Source organism: Geotrypetes seraphini, chromosome 12 (genome assembly GCF_902459505.1).
Source record: "Geotrypetes seraphini chromosome 12, aGeoSer1.1, whole genome shotgun sequence".
Classification (NCBI taxonomy): domain Eukaryota; kingdom Metazoa; phylum Chordata; class Amphibia; order Gymnophiona; family Dermophiidae; genus Geotrypetes; species Geotrypetes seraphini.
In genome coordinates this window covers 69,304,733-69,325,525 of record NC_047095.1, presented here as the reverse complement: position 1 = coordinate 69,325,525, position 20,793 = coordinate 69,304,733, and the positions used below count along the sequence as shown (strand labels likewise).

The 20,793-nt window shown below is 46.3% G+C and overlaps 1 protein-coding gene across 3 annotated transcripts in view; it reads right to left on the bottom strand.

Moving 5' to 3' along the window:
* CCDC24 (coiled-coil domain containing 24) overlaps window positions 1–19,248 on the bottom strand; it is a 105,922-nt gene extending 86,674 nt beyond the window's left edge. The window contains exons 1-2 of one of the 3 annotated variants that reach the window (XM_033917180.1): window positions 19,230–19,248; window positions 8,705–8,915 (exon numbers count right to left, since the gene is read on the bottom strand). In XM_033917180.1, the coding sequence (XP_033773071.1) occupies window positions 8,705–8,866 (162 nt within the window). In that variant the 5' untranslated portion in view covers window positions 8,867–8,915; window positions 19,230–19,248. Of the gene's footprint in view, window positions 1–8,704; window positions 8,916–18,700; window positions 19,084–19,229 lie in introns of those variants that run through there. The other 2 variants (XM_033917181.1, XM_033917179.1) reach the window with 2 other exon arrangements.
* Window positions 19,249–20,793: the final 1,545 nt, after the last annotated feature.

Below are 20,793 nucleotides of genomic sequence, written 5' to 3'. Positions count from 1 at the left end.
CCTAGCAAAATCCCCAAGGCTGCAGAAGAGAATCGATTCGATAACACTACTGCAGCTTTCAGGCAAATTAGAATAAGAAGAAAGCGGTGCTGCTACTAGTCCAGGGTATAGAGAATAGAAAATAACAGTGGCAGCAAGAAGGCAGGAAGCTTGCCAGTGCTACATATCATGTGTTGGGAACCTCTGTACTAAGGGACTGAAAATGAACATACAAACAGTTCCTCATCATTGGTTTATAACTTTTTCCCCTGCCTGGGAAAGCAAGGGGCACTACTTTTAAGATTTACTTCACAAGCAGGTAACGCAAAAAAACCAGGGCGGGTGAAAAACGTTTCGCCTCTCAAGACGTGAAGAGAGGCGATCCAAATCAGCTTGGCACCACACTGGAAACATTTAATTTCCTTTACGGAAATATCCTCGAGTTGATAAGTGACGTTTTCACATTCTTTTACCTTGAAACAAGTTTCCCCAAAGCAATTTTCTACCTCCCCAGGCTCATCTTCCTGATCGGGAATGGGAGCCGCCCAGCGCATACACCCACAAAATATAAATTGCAGGCTAGTGTTACGGGGAGGGTTTGAAAATCGCCTGTTTTTGTCGGGGGGGGGGGGGTGTTACTTTCTTTATTAGGAGAGAGCGGTGCTGCTGCTAGTCCAAGATATAGAGCATAGAAAATGACAGCGGCAGCAGGAAGGCAGGAAGCATGCCGGCGCTGCATTTCCCCAAAGCAATTTTTTACCTCCCCAGGCCCGTCTTCCTGATCGGGAACGGGAGCCGCCCATCGCATACACACACCAAATACAAATTGCAGGCTAGTGCCGGCTTAGCCCATAGCGATCGCATGCTCTGGGGCTCTAACGTGTGCGTGCCGGCTTCCCTTCTCTTCCCCCCCCCATGGACATAACTTCCGGTTTCGGAGGGAAGAGAAGGAAAGCCGGCACGCACACGTTAGAGCCCTGGAGCATAAGTTCGCTATGGGCTAAGGCGTGAAATCTCCAAGCGGTTTTTATTTGTTTTTTAATGTTGAGCAGCAGGCAGCAGCAGAATTCACGAGCGGAAGATAGCCATGCGCTCATCTAAATTAGCTGGGCGGACCGCCCGGCTAAAAGGCCCTAGGGAGAACATTGCTGTCCCTTCTATTCAGTGTCTGCCCCATTTTTCTATTTCCTCCCTTCCATCCGCATCCTCCCCTTCTCCTCCCTTCCATTCAGTGTCTTCCTCCCCTCTCCTTTACATCCATCATTTGTCTTTTTTTCTCTCACCAGGCATTCCAGCTTGTCTGTTATCTTTTCCTATTCATCCAGTGTGTCTGATCCCTCCCCCTTTCTATCTACAATCTGTCTCCTCTCACCTCCTACTTCTACCCCCTCCCACCTGACACCTCAGCAGTCACCAGACTGACATGAAGCCTTCCCTCTGATGTCTGCTCTGACTTCGGGGGAAAACGTCCAGGTCGGCTACATATAGCATGCTGCAGGCTGCCACCAACCCTGCTGTTATCTGGACTCGAATGAAGGGGTGGGATGAAGAGGATGGAGGAAGGGAGGGAAAGAGTTGCTGAAGTGGGGGAGGGATTGTGTTTTTGAACACAGAAGGCATGAACTGGGGAGAGAGGAAGGGAGGGAAAGAGAAGCTGAGGTGGGTGAGGGAATAGAAAGGGAGCATTGGGTGTGGGTGTGTCAGTGAGCGGGAAAGAGAGATGATTGTATACACAGGGGGAATGGAAGAAAGAGGAGAATTTTTGGTCATAGGAAAGGAGTGAGGTACAGAATATGATAGGAAAGAGAAAGAAGAGAGTGAGAAACGTGGTGGCAAGGGAACAGTGGGACACACTGAAAGAAATGCAAGAGGGAGGAATGTTGGACAGTGGTGAAGGGAATGGAGGGAGAGATGTGGCATGGTGCTGGAGAGGGGTGATAGAACAGAAGGAGAAATGTTGAGCATGGGGCTGGTGGGCAGGCACAAAAGATGAGAAAGGGATAAATGCTGGACAAGAATTTACAGAAGATTGGAAAGCAGAAATAAGAAACTGGGACCAATTTGATGGAAAAATAAATTTCCAGACAACAAAGGTAAAAAACTGAATTTATCGACTAAAATATGTTAGCTTTGGGAAATGTATATAGCAGATGTTTTTGTATTGTGTTCAATAGAAAAGGAAATGCATTTCTGGTTTTATTTCTACAGTGTTGAAGTACTTGCTGACCCTTGCTATGGCTAGTGGGGATCCCCAAGCACTGCCAGCAGAGTACTTCCTCTAGAGACAGCCAGAACTCCCTTCCACCAAGCACAGCAGTCGCTAGCAGCATCCATGAGCCACTGAGGTGTCAGCATCTGTGACTCGGACACTACTGCTGCCTGCCAAGATTGGCAAAAGGGACCCTCGGCCAACTGCAAAGGAAGTCCTCAGCTGACAGCTTGGGGGTTCTCATCAGCTGAGTATTTATATTTTATATTTACATTAGAGGCTCTGGTAGAAACCCGTTTACAAAGTATGTATTTTTCCAAATTAATAAAGTGTTTTTGCTTATTTGAAAATGGGTCTCTACCAGAGCCTTTAATTCAGTAGCATAATTAAATGAAATAACTATTTCTGAAGTTTATAGGGATGGGCGAGGACGAAGGGGATTCCTCACGGGGACAAGAGGGGACGGAGGGATTCCTCATGGGGACGTGTGGGGACGGAGGGATTCCTCACGGGGACGGGTGAGATTTCTGTCCCCGCGCAACTCTCTATTCTATACCAGGCCTTAATGCTCTGATTATGCAATTTGATATGAGCTCCGCCTTTGACTTAGTGAACCATGGGAAACTGTTACAATGCTTAGATGTAATTGGTATCAAAGATGAGGTGTTAGACTGGTTCCGAGGTTTCCTTACGTCCCGCACCTTTCAAGTACGCTTTAACTACAATCTCTCTGACACTTGGAATAATCCATCTGGCGTTCCACAGGAGTTCCCATTATCCCATTATCAATGTTTACATGTCATCACTAGGTGCGCAATTGTCCCAACTAGGGATAAAATTTTTTAGTTACGCAGATGACTTCACGATCATTATCCCATTCACTACCTCTCTCTCCGAAGTTACTCCTATGGCAACAGAAGTACTAAATGCGATGAACAATGGATGACGGAATTTAGACTGAAGCTAAACTCAGAAAAACAAAATTCTTCGAAGCCTCGCCACACCCACTTGATACTAAAACATCACTGCGCATCAACAAACTTAGTTACCCTATCCAATCTACTATGAAGGTACTGGGAGTAATACTAGACAAGGGCCTAACCATGAAAGACCAGGTGGACTCTTTGGTCAGAAGCTTCGGTCCATTAGCGCATATTTTGCGCTAATGGAGCAGCTGAACAAAGACATCCTACAGGAACTATGGAGCCTCAGGGAGGAGGTGCAGCGCTTAAGGAGCATCAGGGAGGACGAGGCCTTCATCGACGGAGCCATCAAGGAGATTTCCCATTTGGCAGAGCTGACCCATGACGGATCCATCCTCGAGACACCCAAGTCTCCAGTTTTAAATTCCACGATTGGGGTGCAAGAAATGATAGGGGATGCCGGCCCCTGGCAGCTGGTAACCTCCTCCACGGGAAAACACAGAAACCCCCCCCCCCCCTTTTCTCACTTCCTTTTTCTTCTTCTTGTCCCAAACAGGGTAGCTCTACTTCTTCACAACAACTTAGCCTGAAAAACAGATATCACATCTTGCAGGACATTACTACCGAGGAGATAGCGGAAGAGGCTCGAGTAGACACCCAGCACACAACTTGGACTCCAAAACACGCTGATCAGCCCCCCCGGAAGGAGCGCAGAGTGGTAGTCATTGGGGACTCCATGCTGCGAGGAACCAAGGGTCCAATTTGCAGACCAGATTTGCAGTCAAGGGAGGTCTGCTGTCTCCCTGGAGCCAGGATTCGTGACGTCACCACCTGTCTCGATAAACTACTAAAACCTAATGACCATTTCCCTATGCTTCTTATCCATGTACGAACGACACTGCAAGGAACACCTCAGAGAACATACCCGATTACTTCAGAGCCCTGGGTAGGAAGCTGAAGCAAACAGGTGCACAGGTGGTCTTCTCATCCATCCTCCCAGTTAGAGACAGAGGAAGAGCCAGGGAAGAACGCATCCAACGTACCAACGAGTGGCTTCGCAACTGGTGCATAGAGATGAACTTTGGATTCCTAGACCATGGAAAGGCACTCCAGGGACTGCAGGGACCGGACGGATTTCACCTGACCAGAAGAGGTAAAAACGTACTTGGCCACCGTCTAGCCCGCCTACTTTGCAGGGCTTTAAACTAGGTAAGTTGGGGGAGGGTATCCACTCACATTCCAGAGCAGTAAGGAATCATCCTGTGGAGGCGAGACACAACCGCTCTTCTGAGCCCAAGGTAAGCACCCATAATACGCATGACAGCCCTAGCAAACACAAGGGATGGAGGGCCATGTATGTCAATGCACACAGTTTAGGAAATAAAATTCTGCAATTGGAGACCGAGATAGTGAATGCCGACCTAGATGTGGTGGCGATATCCGAGACCTGGTTCACGGACTCTCATGGGTGGGATATGGCTATACCGGGTTACAGTTTACTTCGTTGAGACAGAGAGGGCAGGTTAGGCGGAGGGGTAGCACTATACATTAAAGAAGGCATCAAAACCACCAGAATCACGGACGTTAAGTACACCGGGGAATCCCTCTGGGTGAACCTGGCCAGAGGGAGAGAGAAATGCCTGTATCTTGGTGTAGTATATAGACCTCCAAGACAACCGGAAGACAAGGACACGGAACTAATCGAAGACATAGAAAATATCGCTCTACGGGGGGACGTTGTACTAATGGGAGACTTCAATATGCCGGATGTAGACTGGAGCACACCTTCAGCAACAACCAGCGGCAGCAAGAGGCTATTAGCCTCCATAAGGGGAGCACTCCTCAATCAAATGGTAATGGAGCCCACCAGGGCCCAAACGATCCTTGACCTAGTACTCACCAATGGGGAAAGCGTCTCAGAAGTCTTCGTGGGAGATAAGCTAGCCTCCAGCGATCATAACATGGTATGGTTCCACCTGAGGAAAGGTTTCCATAGATCAAACACTAAAACAAAGGTACTCAACTTCCGAGGAACAGACTTTGCACGCATGGGAGTTTTCGTCCATCAGGCGCTCCAGGACCAAACTAAGACAGGGAATGTGGAGGATATGTGGTCATCCCTGAAATCTGTCATACATGAGGCAACCGGCCTTTACATAAAATCATCACATAAACGGCGAAGAAACGACAAACCCCAGTGGTTCACCACAGAGATCTCACGTCTCGTTAAGGAGAAGAAAAACGCATTTGCTTCCTTCAAACGCACGGGGAAAAGCGAAGATCAACTGCTACACAGGATCAAGTCCACAGAGGTCAAAACGGCAGTCAGGGAGGCCAAACTTCGAGTGGAAGAAACTCTAGCAAACAACATTAAGAAAGGGGACAAATCCTTCTTCCGGTATATCAGTGACAGGAAAAAAACACAGACGGGATAGTACGCCTGAGAAAAACGGACGGGAATTACGCAGAATCGGATCCCGAAAAAGCTGAACTACTGAATGAATACTTCTGCTCGGTCTTCACCTGCGAGGCGCCAGGGTCCGGCCCTCAATTGAAGCCACAGTCAAACACAAAAGACCCGTTTCGGAATTTTAAATTCACACCCAGCGAGGTTTACTTTGAGCTAACAAAACTCAAGGTGGACAAAGCCATGGGACCGGACAATCTGCACCCCAGAGTGCTCATGGAGATAGGTGATGTCCTTGCAGAACCGTTGGCCGAGCTATTCAATCTCTCACTGAGTACAGGGATAGTCCCCTTGGACTGGAAAACAGCTAACATCGTTCCTCTGCACAAAAGGGTTGCAGGACAGAGGCTGCAAATTACAGACCGGTGAGTCTGACATCGATAGTATGCAAACTTATGGAAACACTGATCAAACGCCAATTGGACACGGTCTTGGACAAAGGGAATCTACGGGACCCCAATCAACATGGATTCACCAAGGGTAGGTCCTGCCAATCAAACCTCATCAGCTTCTTTGACTGGGTAACAAAAAGACTGGACGAAGGAGATTCACTGGACACAGTGTACCTAGACTTCAGTAAAGCTTTTGACAGCGTCCCACATCGCAGACTGTTAAACAAGATGAAATCGATGGGGTTAGGAGAGACTCTAACGGCATGGGTGAATGATTGGCTGAGTGGCAGACTTCAGAGGGTGATGGTTAACGGTACTTTCTCTGAGACATCGGAGGTGACCAGCGGGGTGCCGCAGGGCTCGGTCTTGGGTCCGCTCCTCTTCAACATATTCATAGGAGATCTGACTCAAGGGCTTCAAGGTAAAGTAACATTATTCGCCAACGACGCCAAACTATGTAATATGGTAAGCGAGAGCAATTTACAAGATAGTATGGCGCAGGACCTGCGTGCATTGGAATGCTGGTCCTCAACCTGGCAGCTGGGCTTCAATGCTGGGAAGTGTAAGGTCATGCACCTAGGTAGCAGAAACCCGTGCAGAACTTATACTTTAAACGGGGAGACCTTGACCAGGACTTCAGCGGAACGAGATTTAGGAGTAATCATTAGTGCAGACGTGAAATCTGCCAATCAGGTGGAGAAGGCTTCCTCAAGGGCAAGGCAGATGCTGGGTTGCATCCGTAGAAGTTTCGTCAGCAGAAAGCCTGCTGTCATAATGCCACTGTACAGGACCATGGTGAGACCTCATCTAGAATACTGCGTGCAATTCTGGAAGCCACATTACCGCAAAGACGTGCAGAGGGTTGAGTCGGTCCAAAGGATGGCCACCAGAATGGTCTCAGGGCTTAAAGGTCTCTCGTACGAAGCAAGACTAAACAATTTGCAGCTCTACACTCTCGAGGAACGCAGGGAGAGGGGAGACATGATTGAGACGTTTAAATATGTCACCGGACGTATAGAAGTGGAAGATAACATTTTCCTTCTCAGAGGCCCCTCAACCACAAGGGGGCACCCGCTCAAACTCAAGGGCGGGAAATTTCACGGCGACACCAGGAAGTATTTCTTCACGGAGCGAGTGATTGATCAATGGAACAAGCTTCCAGTACAGGTAATCGAGGCCAGCAGCGTGCCAGATTTTAAGAATAAATGGGACGCCCATGTGGGATCACTACGTGGGTCAGGGCAAAACATTGGCTAATCTTAAGGGGAGGGTCTATAGAGTGGGCAGACTTGATGGGCCTTGGCCCTTTTCTGCCGTCATCTTTCTATGTTTCTATGTTTCTATTTTGATGCTTCATCATTCAGAATTATGGTACAATCCCTTATACTAAGCCAACTTGACTATTGCAATATTGCTTATCTGGCAATTACCTAGAACTTGCAGCGATTACAACTATTGCAAAATGCAGCGGTCGGGCTGATTTTTCAGCTGAAGAGGTTCAATCATGTAACTCCTTCCTACCGACTCCTGCACTGGCTGCCGATGGAGGCACATGTGAAGTTTAAGTTTGGATGTTTCTGCTTTAAGGTACTTTTTGGCCTAGCCCCCAGATATATAACTGACCTTTTCTCTTTTTCAACCAATCAACATATGAGAAGCTCAAACTTGAATTTTGTCTCCCCACCAGTTAGAGGATGTAAATTTAAAAAAGACATTATCAACATCTCTTCTCATATCAGGCAGCATTATGGGATAAAGATCTGAAACAATAACTCATGCTTGCAAATACTTATGGGGAATTTAGGAAACACCTAAAAACATATTTGTTCCTAAAGTACGTAGGCAGCTGCACTACACAATCTTTCCCCACAACAACTGACCGCTAAACTTTAACTCTGTTAGTACTACTCAATCTGTAACATTTTTTAATCATTCTAAACTGCACAGAACTTCACGGTCCTGCGGTATATAAACTGTTATTATTATTATCCCTTAATCCATTATAAAGATGCATTTTCTTGAGACAACCTCCCCCACTGCTCACTATCTATTCTGCTTTCTCATATAAAAGCAGTTTCACCTTTGGAGTACCCCAGTCTCCTCTATAACCTTCACAACCCCAGCACCTGCCAGACGCTTTCCTCTTCCACCAAGTATCAAACCAAAACAGCAACTACTTATACCAGGGGTCTCAAAGTCCCTCCTTGAGGGCCGCAATCCAGTCGGGTTTTCAGGATTTCCCCAATGAATATGCATGAGATCTATGTATATGCACTGCTTTCAATGCATATTCATTGGGGAAATCCTGAAAACTCAACTGGATTGCGGCCCTCAAGGAGGGACTTTGAGATCCCTGGCTTATACCCATCCAAAATTCAAGCACACATGCGATAAGCACCAGGGATCCTCAGCTCAGATAAACAAAAGTAGTGTAGAACAAGCAGAATCTACAGTACGAACCTAGGAAGGGAAACGAGGACCAGATTGAAAAGTTTATATAAGGGCTCTTCAAAAAGTTTCCACATTTTCACAGGAAATGGTTGGGTGGGAGAAGTGGTAAGAGGGTGTGTCTTAGAATGTCATGTGACTAGTCAGTGAGGCAAGCAGGAAGCAGGAAGCAGGACCTTGCAGGAAGTGATGTAATTTGCTTTTAAGCTATTTAATAAATAGGGTTTTGAAGATGCCATGTAAAATCTACAAGACTTAAGTATAATAATGAAGCCCTGTGCATTACCTCTCTGTGTAACTCCAGGCTCAGGTCAATGGCGTGTTCTCCCAGTATCTTCCTGATCTCCAGCCTCTCACTGGCTGGCACATGCTCCTCTACCAATTTCCACAGGGACAAAGGAGGCTCAAAGACCTCCCCAAAGCCGCTGTCCTTGTCATCAGGAGACATAAAGACTAGCAGTAATGCGCTCTGAGGCACTGGCTCTTCTAGATACAACCTGCCAATGGAAAAGGTCCTGGTCATCCCATGTGCCATTCAATATAGAACTACTTGAAAATTAAATCAGATTCACATTCTAAGGAATAGATTCAAAAAAGAGCACCGAAAATTAGGCATGGAAAATTTGGGTTTTAAACATCAATTCTATAATGGTTTGTGGTCTACATCAGTGTTTCTCCACTCGGTCCTGGAGTCCCCCCTTGCCAGTCAGGTTTTCAGAATATCCACAATGAATATGCATGAAAGAAATTTGCATATAATGGAGGCTGTGTATGCAAATGAAGTTTATGACTATTCATTGTGGATATCCTGAAAACCTGACTGGCAGGGGGGGACACCAGGACCGAGTGGAGAAACACCATAAGGCGTACAGGGATAGATTTAAAGATTTCAATATGTATACTTTGGAGGAAAAGCGGGAGAGGGGAGATTTGATAGAGACATTTAAATACCTACGTCATATAAATGTGCAGGAGTCAAGTCTCTTTTATTGGAAAGGAAGCTCTGGAATGAGAGGGCATAGAAAGCACAGTTACTTACCGTAACAGTTGTTATCCAGGGACAGCAGTCAGATATTCTCAACATATGGGTGACATCATCCACGGAGCCCCGCAGCGGGCAGCCTCGCAAGCAGACTTGCTTGAAGAACTTTGAAACAGTTTGCGAGTGCTGCACTGCGCATTCGCGAGTACCTTCCTGCCCGAGTCAGGGCGCACGTCTCCTCAGTTTAGATAGCTAGCTAAGAACATAGAAACATAGAAATAGACGGCAGATAAGGGCCACAGCCCATCAAGTCTGCCCACTCCAGTGACCCTCCTTATCTATCTTTGCGGATAGATCCCACATGTCTATCCCATCTGGCCTTAAAATCTGGCAAGCTAACCAGGGGAGGTGGGTGGGTTGTGAGAATAGCTGCCTGCTGTCCCTGGACAACCACGCAGCCTATTCTCACATGTGGGTGACCTCCAAGCTAACCATAATGGGATGGTGGGAGTGTTGGCAACTTAGGAGAATACGTTTTGTAATTCTCTCTGTCCAAAATGGCCATCCCATCTGGAGAAGACATCCAGACAATAGTGAGAGGTGAAAGTATGAACCGAGGACCAGGTGGCAGCTTTGCAAATGTCCTCAATAGGAGTGGATCTGAGGAAAGCTACTGAAGCCGTCATGGCTCTGACTTTGTGGGCTGTGACTCGACTCTGTCCAGCCTGGGCATAGCAGAAAGATATATAAACAGTCATCCAGTTGGAAATGGTACACTTAGAAATTGGATGTCCCAACTTGTTTGGATTGAAGGAGACAAAAAGTTGAGGAGCAGTTCTGTGTGGTTTGGTGCATTCCAAGTAGAAGGACAAAGCACGTTTACAGTCCAGAGTATAAAGAGCTGTTTCTACAGGATGAGAATAAGGCCTTGGAAAAAAACATTGGAAGTAGAATAGATTGGTTAAGATGAAATTCTGAATTGACTTTAGGTAAGAATTTAGGATGAGTACAGAGAACCACCTTGTCATGATGGAAAACTGAAAGGTGGATTAACAACTAAAGCTTGCAGCTCACTGACTCTTTGAACAGATGTGAGGGCAATGAGAAACACCACTGTCCAAGTGAGATACTTCAGATGAGCCGTAGACATTGGTTCAAATGGAGGCTTCATCAATTGAGCAAGAACAACTTTGAGATCTTAAACCACTGGAGGCGGTATGAGAGGAGGTTTGACATTGAAAAGTCCTTTCATAAATTTGGAAACCATCGGATGAGCAGAGAGGGGTTTCCCTTCAATAGGCTGATGAAAAGCAGCAATTGCACTGAGATGGGCCCGAAGTAGTCAAGTGCAAAAGATAATCCAAGACAGAAGCCAAGGAGGTATCTAGTCCATTTTTGGTGGTAGCATTCTCTAATGGCAGGCTTTCTAGAAGCCTCCAAAATGTCTCTTACAGGTTGAGAAAACTGGAGAGGAGTTAGAAACAGAGAAACATAGAATATGACGGCAGAAAAGGGCCAATGGCCCAACAAGTCTGCACACTCAAGAACCCTCCCTCCCAACTAGTCTGCCTACTCAAGAACACTTCTTCCCACTCAAGAACCCTTCTTCCCTGGAGTATCTATCGTTTGAGCATAACTCCGTAGTACTCCCACCTGTTTGTCCCATCGTCTCTTGAAGTCGAGCCCGCTACAGGCCTCGACCACCTGGCGGGGAAGATCATTCCATCGATCAATCACCCGTTCGGTGAAGAAGTATTTCCTGGTGTCACCATGAAATCTTCCCCCCTTAAGTTTCAGTGGATGCCCTCTTGTCGCCGTGGGACCCTTCAGAAAAAAGATTTCCTCCTCCACTTTGATGTGACCCATGATGTATTTAAATGTTTCTATCATGTCCCCCCTTTCTCTGCGCTCCTCCAGAGAATATAAGCGCAGTCTGATCAGGCGTTCTTCATATGGGATGTCTTTAAGTCCCGAGACCATCCTAGTGGCCATTCTCTGAATCGACTCCATCCTCTTCACATCCTTTTGATAGTGTGAAAAGCTTCAGCCTCTGTTAACCAGAGCTGGTATTGTGACATCATAATGCCTCATTCCACCAATAAGAGCCACCCTTATCAGTGATGTCACAAATGGCTTGATTGTCCTATACTTGGCTCATTTTTACTACATTTTGATTTCTAGAGTTATGTTGAGAGGTACTAAGCTGTCAAGTGTAGAGACTGCAGGTTGGGATGAAGTAGAGATCCTTGACTCTGTGTAAGCAGAGATGGAAAATCTGGTAGAGGGTATGGCTTCCTGCTGCTGAGTTGAAGTAGAAGGGAGTACCAAGGTTGTCTCGGCCACCGCAGAGCTCTCAGAATCATGGTGGCATGATCATTCTTCAACTTGACTAGTTTTGGGAATGGATGGAATGCATATAAGAAGAGATTCATCCATTCCAGTAGAAAAGCATCTGCCTCAAGGCGATGAGAATATATCCCGGAGTAGAACTGAGGCATTTTTTTGTTGTGGGGAGATGCAAAGAGATCTATCTGAGGAGTTCCCCACTGAGAAAAAATGTGATGAAGAGGCGAGGAATTGAGTGTCCATTCGTGAGGTTGCAGAAGATGACTCAATTTGTCCGCCAAACAGTTTTTCACCCCTTGGATGTAAACAGCTTTCAGGAAGGTGTTGTGGAGGATTGCCCAGTCCCAAACCTTCAGAGCTTCTTGACAAAGGGAGAGAGATCCCGTTCCTCCCTGCTTGTTGACATAGTACATGGCGACATGGTTGTTCGTTCGTATGAGGACTACCTGGTCGTGAAGAAGATGTTGAAAGCTTTGAGAGCATTGAAGATCGCTCTGAGTTCCAACAGATTGATATGACACTGACAATCTGTGCTGGTCCAATGGCCTTGAGTAAGGAGACCATCGAGGTGAGGTGTAGGTTGAAGAATCTGTCGTGAGGACCTTCTGATGAGATGGCGTCTGAAACAGTAAACCTCTGGAGAGATTGGAAGAGAGCATCCACCAGTGAAGAGACGAAGGAGTGATTGTAATGTGTCGAGATAGTGGATCGCAAGCCTGCATCCACTGAGATGCCAGGGTCCACTGAGGAATTCAGAGATGAAGTCTGACAAAAGGAGTCACATGTACTGTGGAGGCCATGTGACCTAGTAGTACCATCATGTGTCTAGCTGAGAGTGAAGAGCGGGAAAACACTTTGTGACAGAGCTGAATAAAAGCATCCACCCGAAATCTGAGGTACCGACGTGAGGTCGGATGAATGGGGATGCGAGTGTAAACTTCCTTGAGATCTAGAGAACACAACCAATTGTTCTGATCTAGAAGGGGCTAAAGGGATGCCAGGGACAACATATAAAATTTTTCTTTGATTTAAAAAATTGTTGAGAGCCCTGAGATCCAGAATGGGACGCAGATCACCCGTCTTCTTTGGAACTAAGAAGTAACGGGAGTAAAACCCCCTGCTCTGCTGTTCCAATGGAATTTCCTCGATGGCACGGAGATGAAGCAGAGCTTGAGCTTCCTGAAGAAGAAGGGCGGTCTGGGATGGATTGGAAGGATACTTTCTTGGAGGAAGCTTTGGTGGAATCTGAGAGAAATGAAGACAGTATCCTTCCATGATTATTGACAACACCCAGAGGTCGGATGTAATGGTCTCCTATCGATGGTAAAAATGATGGAGATGACCTTCTATGGGGGGAAGGGAGGACAGAGGCAGAACGATGGAGGTTATGTTCTGTGTGAGACAGTCAAAAAGGCTGAGTAGTCTTAGGTGCAACAGAAGGTTGAGGTTTCTGTTGCTTCTGCTGTTGTTGTTTCTTGGCGGGTGCTCGAGTATAAGGAGCCGCCCTTGGGGGATAACGCTTCTGGAAAGTTGGAAGAGGTCGAGAAGGCTTTGCAGGAGCTGGCTTAGGCTTTGGTCTGACAATGGAAGCAAAAGATTTTTCATGCTCAGACAACTTCTTGGTGGCGGCCTCTATGGACTCAAAGAGGTCATTGCCTGCACCAGGAATATTAGCCAGACTATCCTGAAGATTAGGGTCCATATAAATGGTGCGAGGCTAGGTCACGTGGCGCATCACTATTGAGAAAGCAGTGACACTGGAAGAAAGTTCAAAAGCATCGTAAGATGACTGGAGAAGATGTAGTCGGAGTTGCACCAAGCTAGCACCCAGCTCCAGAAACTCCACATGCCTATGTTCATCAAAGTTCTTCATGAAACTTGGAAGACAGTCAATCAGAAATTTCAAATAAGTGGTGAAGATAACCTTGTAATTTAGGACTCTAGAGGCCATCATGGAATTCTGGTAAAGGCGACAGCCAAACTTGTCCATGGTCTTGCCCTCTCTTCCAGGAGGTACCGTGGCATAGACTCTGGAAGGATGGGTCCTCTTTAATGAAGATTTCACAAGAAGGGATTGATGAGATAACTGTGAATTTTCAAATCCCTTGCAATGTAGTGTACTATACCTCGATTCCAATTTACCTGGAACAGCAAGTATAGCATAAGGAATCTAAATTTCTTTTGAAAGTTTGAGACAAAAGCCTATTAAGAGGAAGTTTGAGGGACTCCACAGGAGGCTGAGGCAGATGCATTTCCTCTAAATACTCCTTAGAATATTTAGAACCAGTGCCAATTTAATTTCCATGTCGTCAGCCATTTGATGAAGAAAGGAGGAAAAAGATAATTGATCTGCTATAGCCTGGCCTCGTGCAGGACTCGATGACCTTGAAGCGCCTCAAGTGGAGAAGGAAGGCGAAGCCGCTCTAGAGTACTGGTATCCCAATGAATACACAGACTTGGAGGAGGCATTGGAATCAGCTGAGTCCTCGGGGTCTGGAATCGGAGACCTCAGTCGAGGAGTTGGAGGCCTCGAAGAGCTGGAAGGTCTGGATGGAAGCCTGGACGAAGAAGGCTTTTCTGCAGAAGACCTGCGCTTCGATGGATGCCTCGATGAGGGCCTCGATCTATGACAAGAGTGATGCCTGGAAGTAGGTCTCGGTCGAGGAGAGGTCACCCTATACCTGGAGACGGGCAGTGCTGTTGGTGAATGAATAGGGCTAGAAGCTGTAGATCGAAACTCCACAGACTCAGTGGTTTGGATCGAGGAGTCTCGACGCACTCCCAAAGACTCGGCTCCTTGTATGGAGTGTGAGGATTCCTGTCGAGGCACTCGCAAAGACTCAACTCCTTGCATAGAGTGCGAAAATTCCAATCGAGACACTCGCAAAGACTCGGCTCCTTGCATAGGCAGGGACTCGACCTTGCGGGAGACTGCTGATTGCCTAGGCTGGACTGTAGGAAACAGAATCGAGGCAGGCATGTATTTGGTCAGTAACTGAACAAATTGCTGCTCTAATATGGTCTGGAGAGAAGCCTGCAATTGTGGATCCGAGTCTGAAACTGGACCACTTGCTGAGGCTATAGGCTCCGAGGTGGCAGTAGAAGCATGCTTAGACTTGTGCTTGGATAATTTGAGGAACACCGCAGGAACTTTCTGCTTAGGTATCTGACCTGAGGGAAGCTCAGGGGAAGATAAAGCAGGTGTACTCGAGGCCAAAGACGATCCAAATGAGGAAGGTCTGATGAGACTCGAGGCCGGAGTCGTCGAAGCAGGAGGACCTCCAGTTGAAGTCTGGACCGAGTCAGGAGCCGAGGTCGAGGGTGTAGCCGATGAGTCCATCCTGAACAGCTTTTCCACTTGAACTCGACGACATTTAAGGGCTTGAGGTTGAAGAGTAGCACAGCGCGGGCACGACTTCGGACTGTGGTCAGGACCGAGACTGAAGATGCCAGCGGTGTGGGTCCGTGAGGGAAATCGCACGCTGGTACTGGCTACACTTCTTGAAGTCCGTTGCTGGCCGGGACATAGAAAGGAAGATAGCCGCTGCAAAGTCAAAGCCAACAGGCAGTGGGCGAGCGACCTGCCCCGCCAGTCAGTCAATTAAAAAAATAAGTCTTTTTTTTTTTTTAACAGAAAAGAACACAGCGATTCGCAAAAGAACTAAGACAAACCACGGTGAAGAGAAGGCACGAAGCAATGAAGTTTCACGAAGAGTATCAAAGACAGAGTTCTCGGCTCCGCGGAAAACTGAGAACTGAGGAGACTCGCCCTGTGCAGGACGGGAAAGCACTCGCACATGCGCGGTGCGGCAGACTCGAAACTTCTACATTTCTACAAGCAAGTCTGCTTGCGAGGCTGTCCGCATCCGGGCTCCGTGGATGACGTCACCCACCTGTGAGAATAGGCTGCCTGCTTGTCCTGGGATAATGAAGTTAAGTGGTGATAGGCTCAGGAGTAATCTTAGGAAATACATTTTTACAGAAAGGGTGGTAGATGCATGGAACAGTCTCCCGGAACAGGTGGTGAAGACAGAGACTGTGACTGAATTCAAGAAAGTGTGGGATAGGCACTTGGGATCTCTTAAGGAGAGGAGGAGATAATGGATGTTGTAGATGAGCCATTTGGCCTTTATCTGCTGTCATGTTTCTATATTATGTGCATAACTGACATTATTGAACAGAGTGTATGTTGGCCTGCAGTTAGGAGCTATGCACTTAATGGTTTCTATAACCTATGTGTGCAAATGTAAGATCTGCCCCCTTTGTAGTTGTGCAATATAGCACTGAGGTGTTAGGTTTAATAGCACCTCAGTATAGTTACACATATAGTTACCAACTAATGCCAATTATTTAAGGCAACTGGTAGTTAATTTAACAATTAAAAGTTATGCATACAACTGGCACTGTTCTATAGCTTGCATACCAACATGTGAATGCTAATCAGAAATTTGAAAATGCAACTTTATTGATCCTGGGGATAGATTGTTAATTCAACCAAAAACCAGAATTATCTTATAGAAACACTTGCAGTGCTTAACAGGTACAACACAATTACAAGGCTAATGCCCTCTTTTACTAGGGTATGCTAACTGATTAGTGCACGCTAATCGATTTAGTGTGCGCTAAACGCTAACGCGTGCATGTTAGTTTATGGACACGTAACGGTTAGTGCACCTTGGTAAAAGAGGGGGGTAGATGTCTAATTACTCAAAAATAAAACTACATTTACTTAATTAAGCTGTAACAGGACATTTTAGAGTAGGTATATTGCTGACCATTTACTCATACCACATTTTAGTTACACTGGTAACCTTCACATGAGGATCTAGGGTCAGTAGGCAAAAAGAACAGTCAAGGTGACCTCAAGGTGCTGAAAACATTATTCATAAGAGTTGAATTTTAAGAGACAATAGTGAATGTAATATTTGAGGTGACACATAGTGCTGGCAAGATCAGAGTCACATTACATCAAGACTTCTGATACAGGCTGTTTTAGCCAAAACACCTTCATGTCGTGTATTTGAACAAATAAAGTTTTACAGCACCTTGAGGTCGCCTCCACTGTTCTTTTTGCCTATCCATTGTGAGAAGGTGATTTCTCCTGGGTTCGTTGTGTTGTCTAGAGTCAGTAGAGCAGTCGAGAGACTTTTCCATGCAGTTTTCCTAAAGAAATCTCCATATATAGCAGATGAGAAAGCTACAACAGAGCTGTAGGGCAATCACCCCAGAGATGCAAGTTGAGCCACTCCCAGATGTAGAGTCAGCCATTACACCTGCTCCTCCATCTGCTCATACCCAACAAATTCACATCTAAAATTAAAATGGCTTCTATTTGTCTTACTAGGGCGCCCAGCTTCCAGGTCTCTGTTTGCCATCTGTCATCTACTAGCATTTGGCTTGAGTACCTGAATAAATTGATGTAAACCGTTCTGAGCTCCCCTGAGAAAAAGGTATAGAAAACTGAATAAATAAATAAATACTATGGGCATTTTTTTTTGGGGGGGGGGGAGGAGGGTACTATATACCGTAGGTTAGTGTGTGCTGCCTGTTTCAGTCATGTAAGAGTGTTAGGACAGGCACATACAGAATAAATGTTATTAGGCAATAGACAAGTGACACTCATTTAATAAGAGACATTCCCTAGTGCCATGTTATAATAAATTGAAAGCTGCTTTATCAAAACTTGGTTTGCTTTTAAAAATGGGCTCTGCACATCTAAACTGTGTGAAACTTAAAGGCAGGGATCCTGTCAACCAGGCTGAACACCCCTGAGAAATTATACACACAGGGCCAAATTTTTTAATTTGAGCACCATGCAAAATCCACACTAAGAAGAACTAAGGTTGGGACTAGGCAGACTTGCACTGTGTCCTGTGAATTGCAATTTGGTTTAAGACAGGCTGAGAAGGGCTTTGATGGCAACTCCAGTAATTTGGAACACGAGGATGGTGCAGGGCAGACTTTATGGTCTGGATCCCTCAAAAGACAAGATGGCTGGAGTGACCTTCGATGGCAGCTCCAGTAGTTGGAACCTACCGGGCAGACTTCTGTGGTCTATGGCCCAGAAATAGAAAAGAAAAAAAGACAATTTAATGTAATCATGAATTTATAATGCGTGTAACTATTGGGCAGGCTGGATGGACTATTCAGGTCTTTATCTGCCATCATTTACTATGGGGCTGTAATCAAAACTTAAATAAAGTCTAAAACCCCACCCACGTTAGCACTTGGATAATAATAATAATAATAACTTTATTCTTATATACCGCCATACCCAGCGAGTTCTAGGCGGTTTACATCAATTAACAAATGATCTGCATTGACAAGCAGATTTACAACAAATTACAATCAGATTTACGATAGATTACAACAATTTATAGAAGTCAGCAAGGAAGTTACAGCAGTTTACAGTAGTCTGCAACGAAGGGAAAATGTACAGCAATTTAACAGAAATCTAAAGATCTAAAGACAGGTCCATCCAAGTGCTGATAATCAAAATGGCTTTTTTGACATATCCAGAGACATTTTAGGCCTCTGAATCCCGCTATACAGCACAGAGCCGAAAGGGGCGTTTTTGGAGGAGTGGTTAGGGCGGGATGTGGGTCGACCTAGATCTACCCCCTCTTTTACTAAGGTGCGCTAACCAATTAGCATGCGTATTTAGATGCCTATTTTGACTATGTCCCTCTCTGTTACTCTATTAAGCGCTCGCCTATAAAGGGCACTCCCAAACTCAGCACCCTTTATAGACTCATGCTTGGAGAAGATTCCTGAAACCTGGGGTAAACTGTGGTATTTTCTAAAAACTTGGAACGGCTACACGAAGACACTTTTGAAAGAAGTGCAGGAAGAATGCTAAATGATTGAATGGCTAATGACTATTTACTTCTGGTTGATATTGTTTCTAATACAGTTTTAAGGACTTGTTTGGTGTTTTTGAGAAACAGAACTTGCCACTATTGGGTCCTTTGTTGCTCTTCAGCTATCGGGAACCGCCACCTCGAAGGGTTTCGGCGCGCAAACACACCGCCGGCACGTGCCCTCCTGAAGTGGCATCGCCACGCGCATCCTAGACAGCAGCAGCGGCCCACGCGCGCACTTCTCCCGTTCCAAAGCCTGGTGGGAACGAGGAGAGGAGGGGGCGGGGCGGGGATGCGGGGGATAAACATTTCTGTCTCCGCGGCAACGGCCTCCTGACCCCGCCTCTTCAAGCGGCTTCCGCTACGCCTTTAGCCCTGCTTTAACTTCGCAACTGCCGCAGCCCCGAGTGACGTCATCTGGCGTTCGCAGGCGTCACAGGGGGCGGGTCTCTGCCGGGAGTTTAGGCTGCCCTTTGGTCTGACCCCGCCCCTTAGAAGCCACCACCACACAATCTGCAGTTCAGCCCGGGGAGCAAACAGTGGCTGTGGTAAAGGGGAGGGAGTGTACCCGTCCTCCTCTCCGCCACCCCTCCACGCCACGCACGTGCGCCCCTTCCCTCTACCTCTATAATTTCCCTTGTGCGAGTAGCATTACGAACTTGCTGCCCGCATCGGTGTCGCCTCTTAATGACGTCACCTCCGGGTCCCAGCCTAGGAAGTGATATCAGGGGGATAGCCAACGCAATGCAGGCAGCAAGTTTGTGAGGTTGCTGGTGCCTGGAAAATTAAAAAAAGGAATTGGGGAAGGAAAGTGGGGCTGGGAAGGATTGGGGAGCAGCGCCACTCACCGTTGCTGCACCACTGGCCACAGAGCCTAAATAAATACAGGGTGGTATGAAAAGTTTGCTAAAAAAGCAACAGTAGTCTTCATTGAGGGCTAAACACATAGTCCCAAGGCAGGATTAATTCTTTGAGGGCCCCTAGACACACAAGTACACTTGGCCCTGCTGGTCCTGCCCCGCCCATGTCTCGTCCCCATTTATCTGTTTTCTTATTTACTTCTTTACTTCCACTTGTATTTCTTTTTTTTAAATTCAAAACAAACACAGATTAAGCATACCAGTGCAGTTTTTCTTCTATGCCACCCCCAAACATCTCTGAACAAATTCCCCCTTCCCACCTACTTACCCAGGACTTTAACTCTGAACCCTTTCTGTACATAAATAAATGTGTTCAAGTATATTGTAGAGCAGCAATACTATCCGAAATATAAATCTATATTAATAACCAAGTTTGCAACGCCTCTCAATTGCCTCAATCTACGTCAACCAACTGTAACCCATATGTATGTATAAACAACCAAATCTGTAACTCCTCTAGTACGTTCCACTTCATCTATGCTAACTTGCAATGAAACAACAAGGCAAGCGGTCCACCAAAGAATCCAACGTGAAACAAAAGAAGATTGGCAGAAAATAAGGAGATTCAAATCAGGTTTATTCAAGGTGCTCCCAAGAACCATGCCTGATGCATTTCGCCAAACAAGGCTAGTCAACGCTAACCGAAAAACAGGTCTTTCATGCACACAGAACACAGAAATTACCTTCATCTAGTATGGAATATGTAATCACAAACTAACATGACGTCAAAGGGGTTGGACCGGCAGACGCAGTCATCGCGGGACTTTCCTGGAGCAGAGCCGGCCATGTTGCTGTTGGTGCCGGGGCGAGGCCGCGTTGCCATTCATCAATGTCGGGGGGGGGGGGGTGAGGACCAATGTTGTTGACGTGTGTGTGTGCCCCTATTGTTGGGGTGGGCCCATCGCCGTCTCAAAAAATAAAATTGGCATGGTAAGTCACCCTTCAGTGGGGCCCCCTAACTATTTCACGCCATAGGCACATGCCTACTAGGCCTACCCATTAATCCAGCCCTGCATAGTCCAGCAAGTTTCCAAGTTTTCTGTAATCTATTTTTCCTACGATATTAAAAAATTGAAACGCCGCACTAAAGACTGGATTTTGTAATGGCGCTGTTATCGGTGGCCACCTAAAAAACTGCCACCAATCGCATGTCAATCACACAATGGCACCGTTTACAGAGACTCAGCGTTTGTCAAAAGGTAGGCACTGGGAATGTAGGCCTGGGTTTTAAAGACCTACATTTCTGGCGTCTACCTTTAACAAGAAT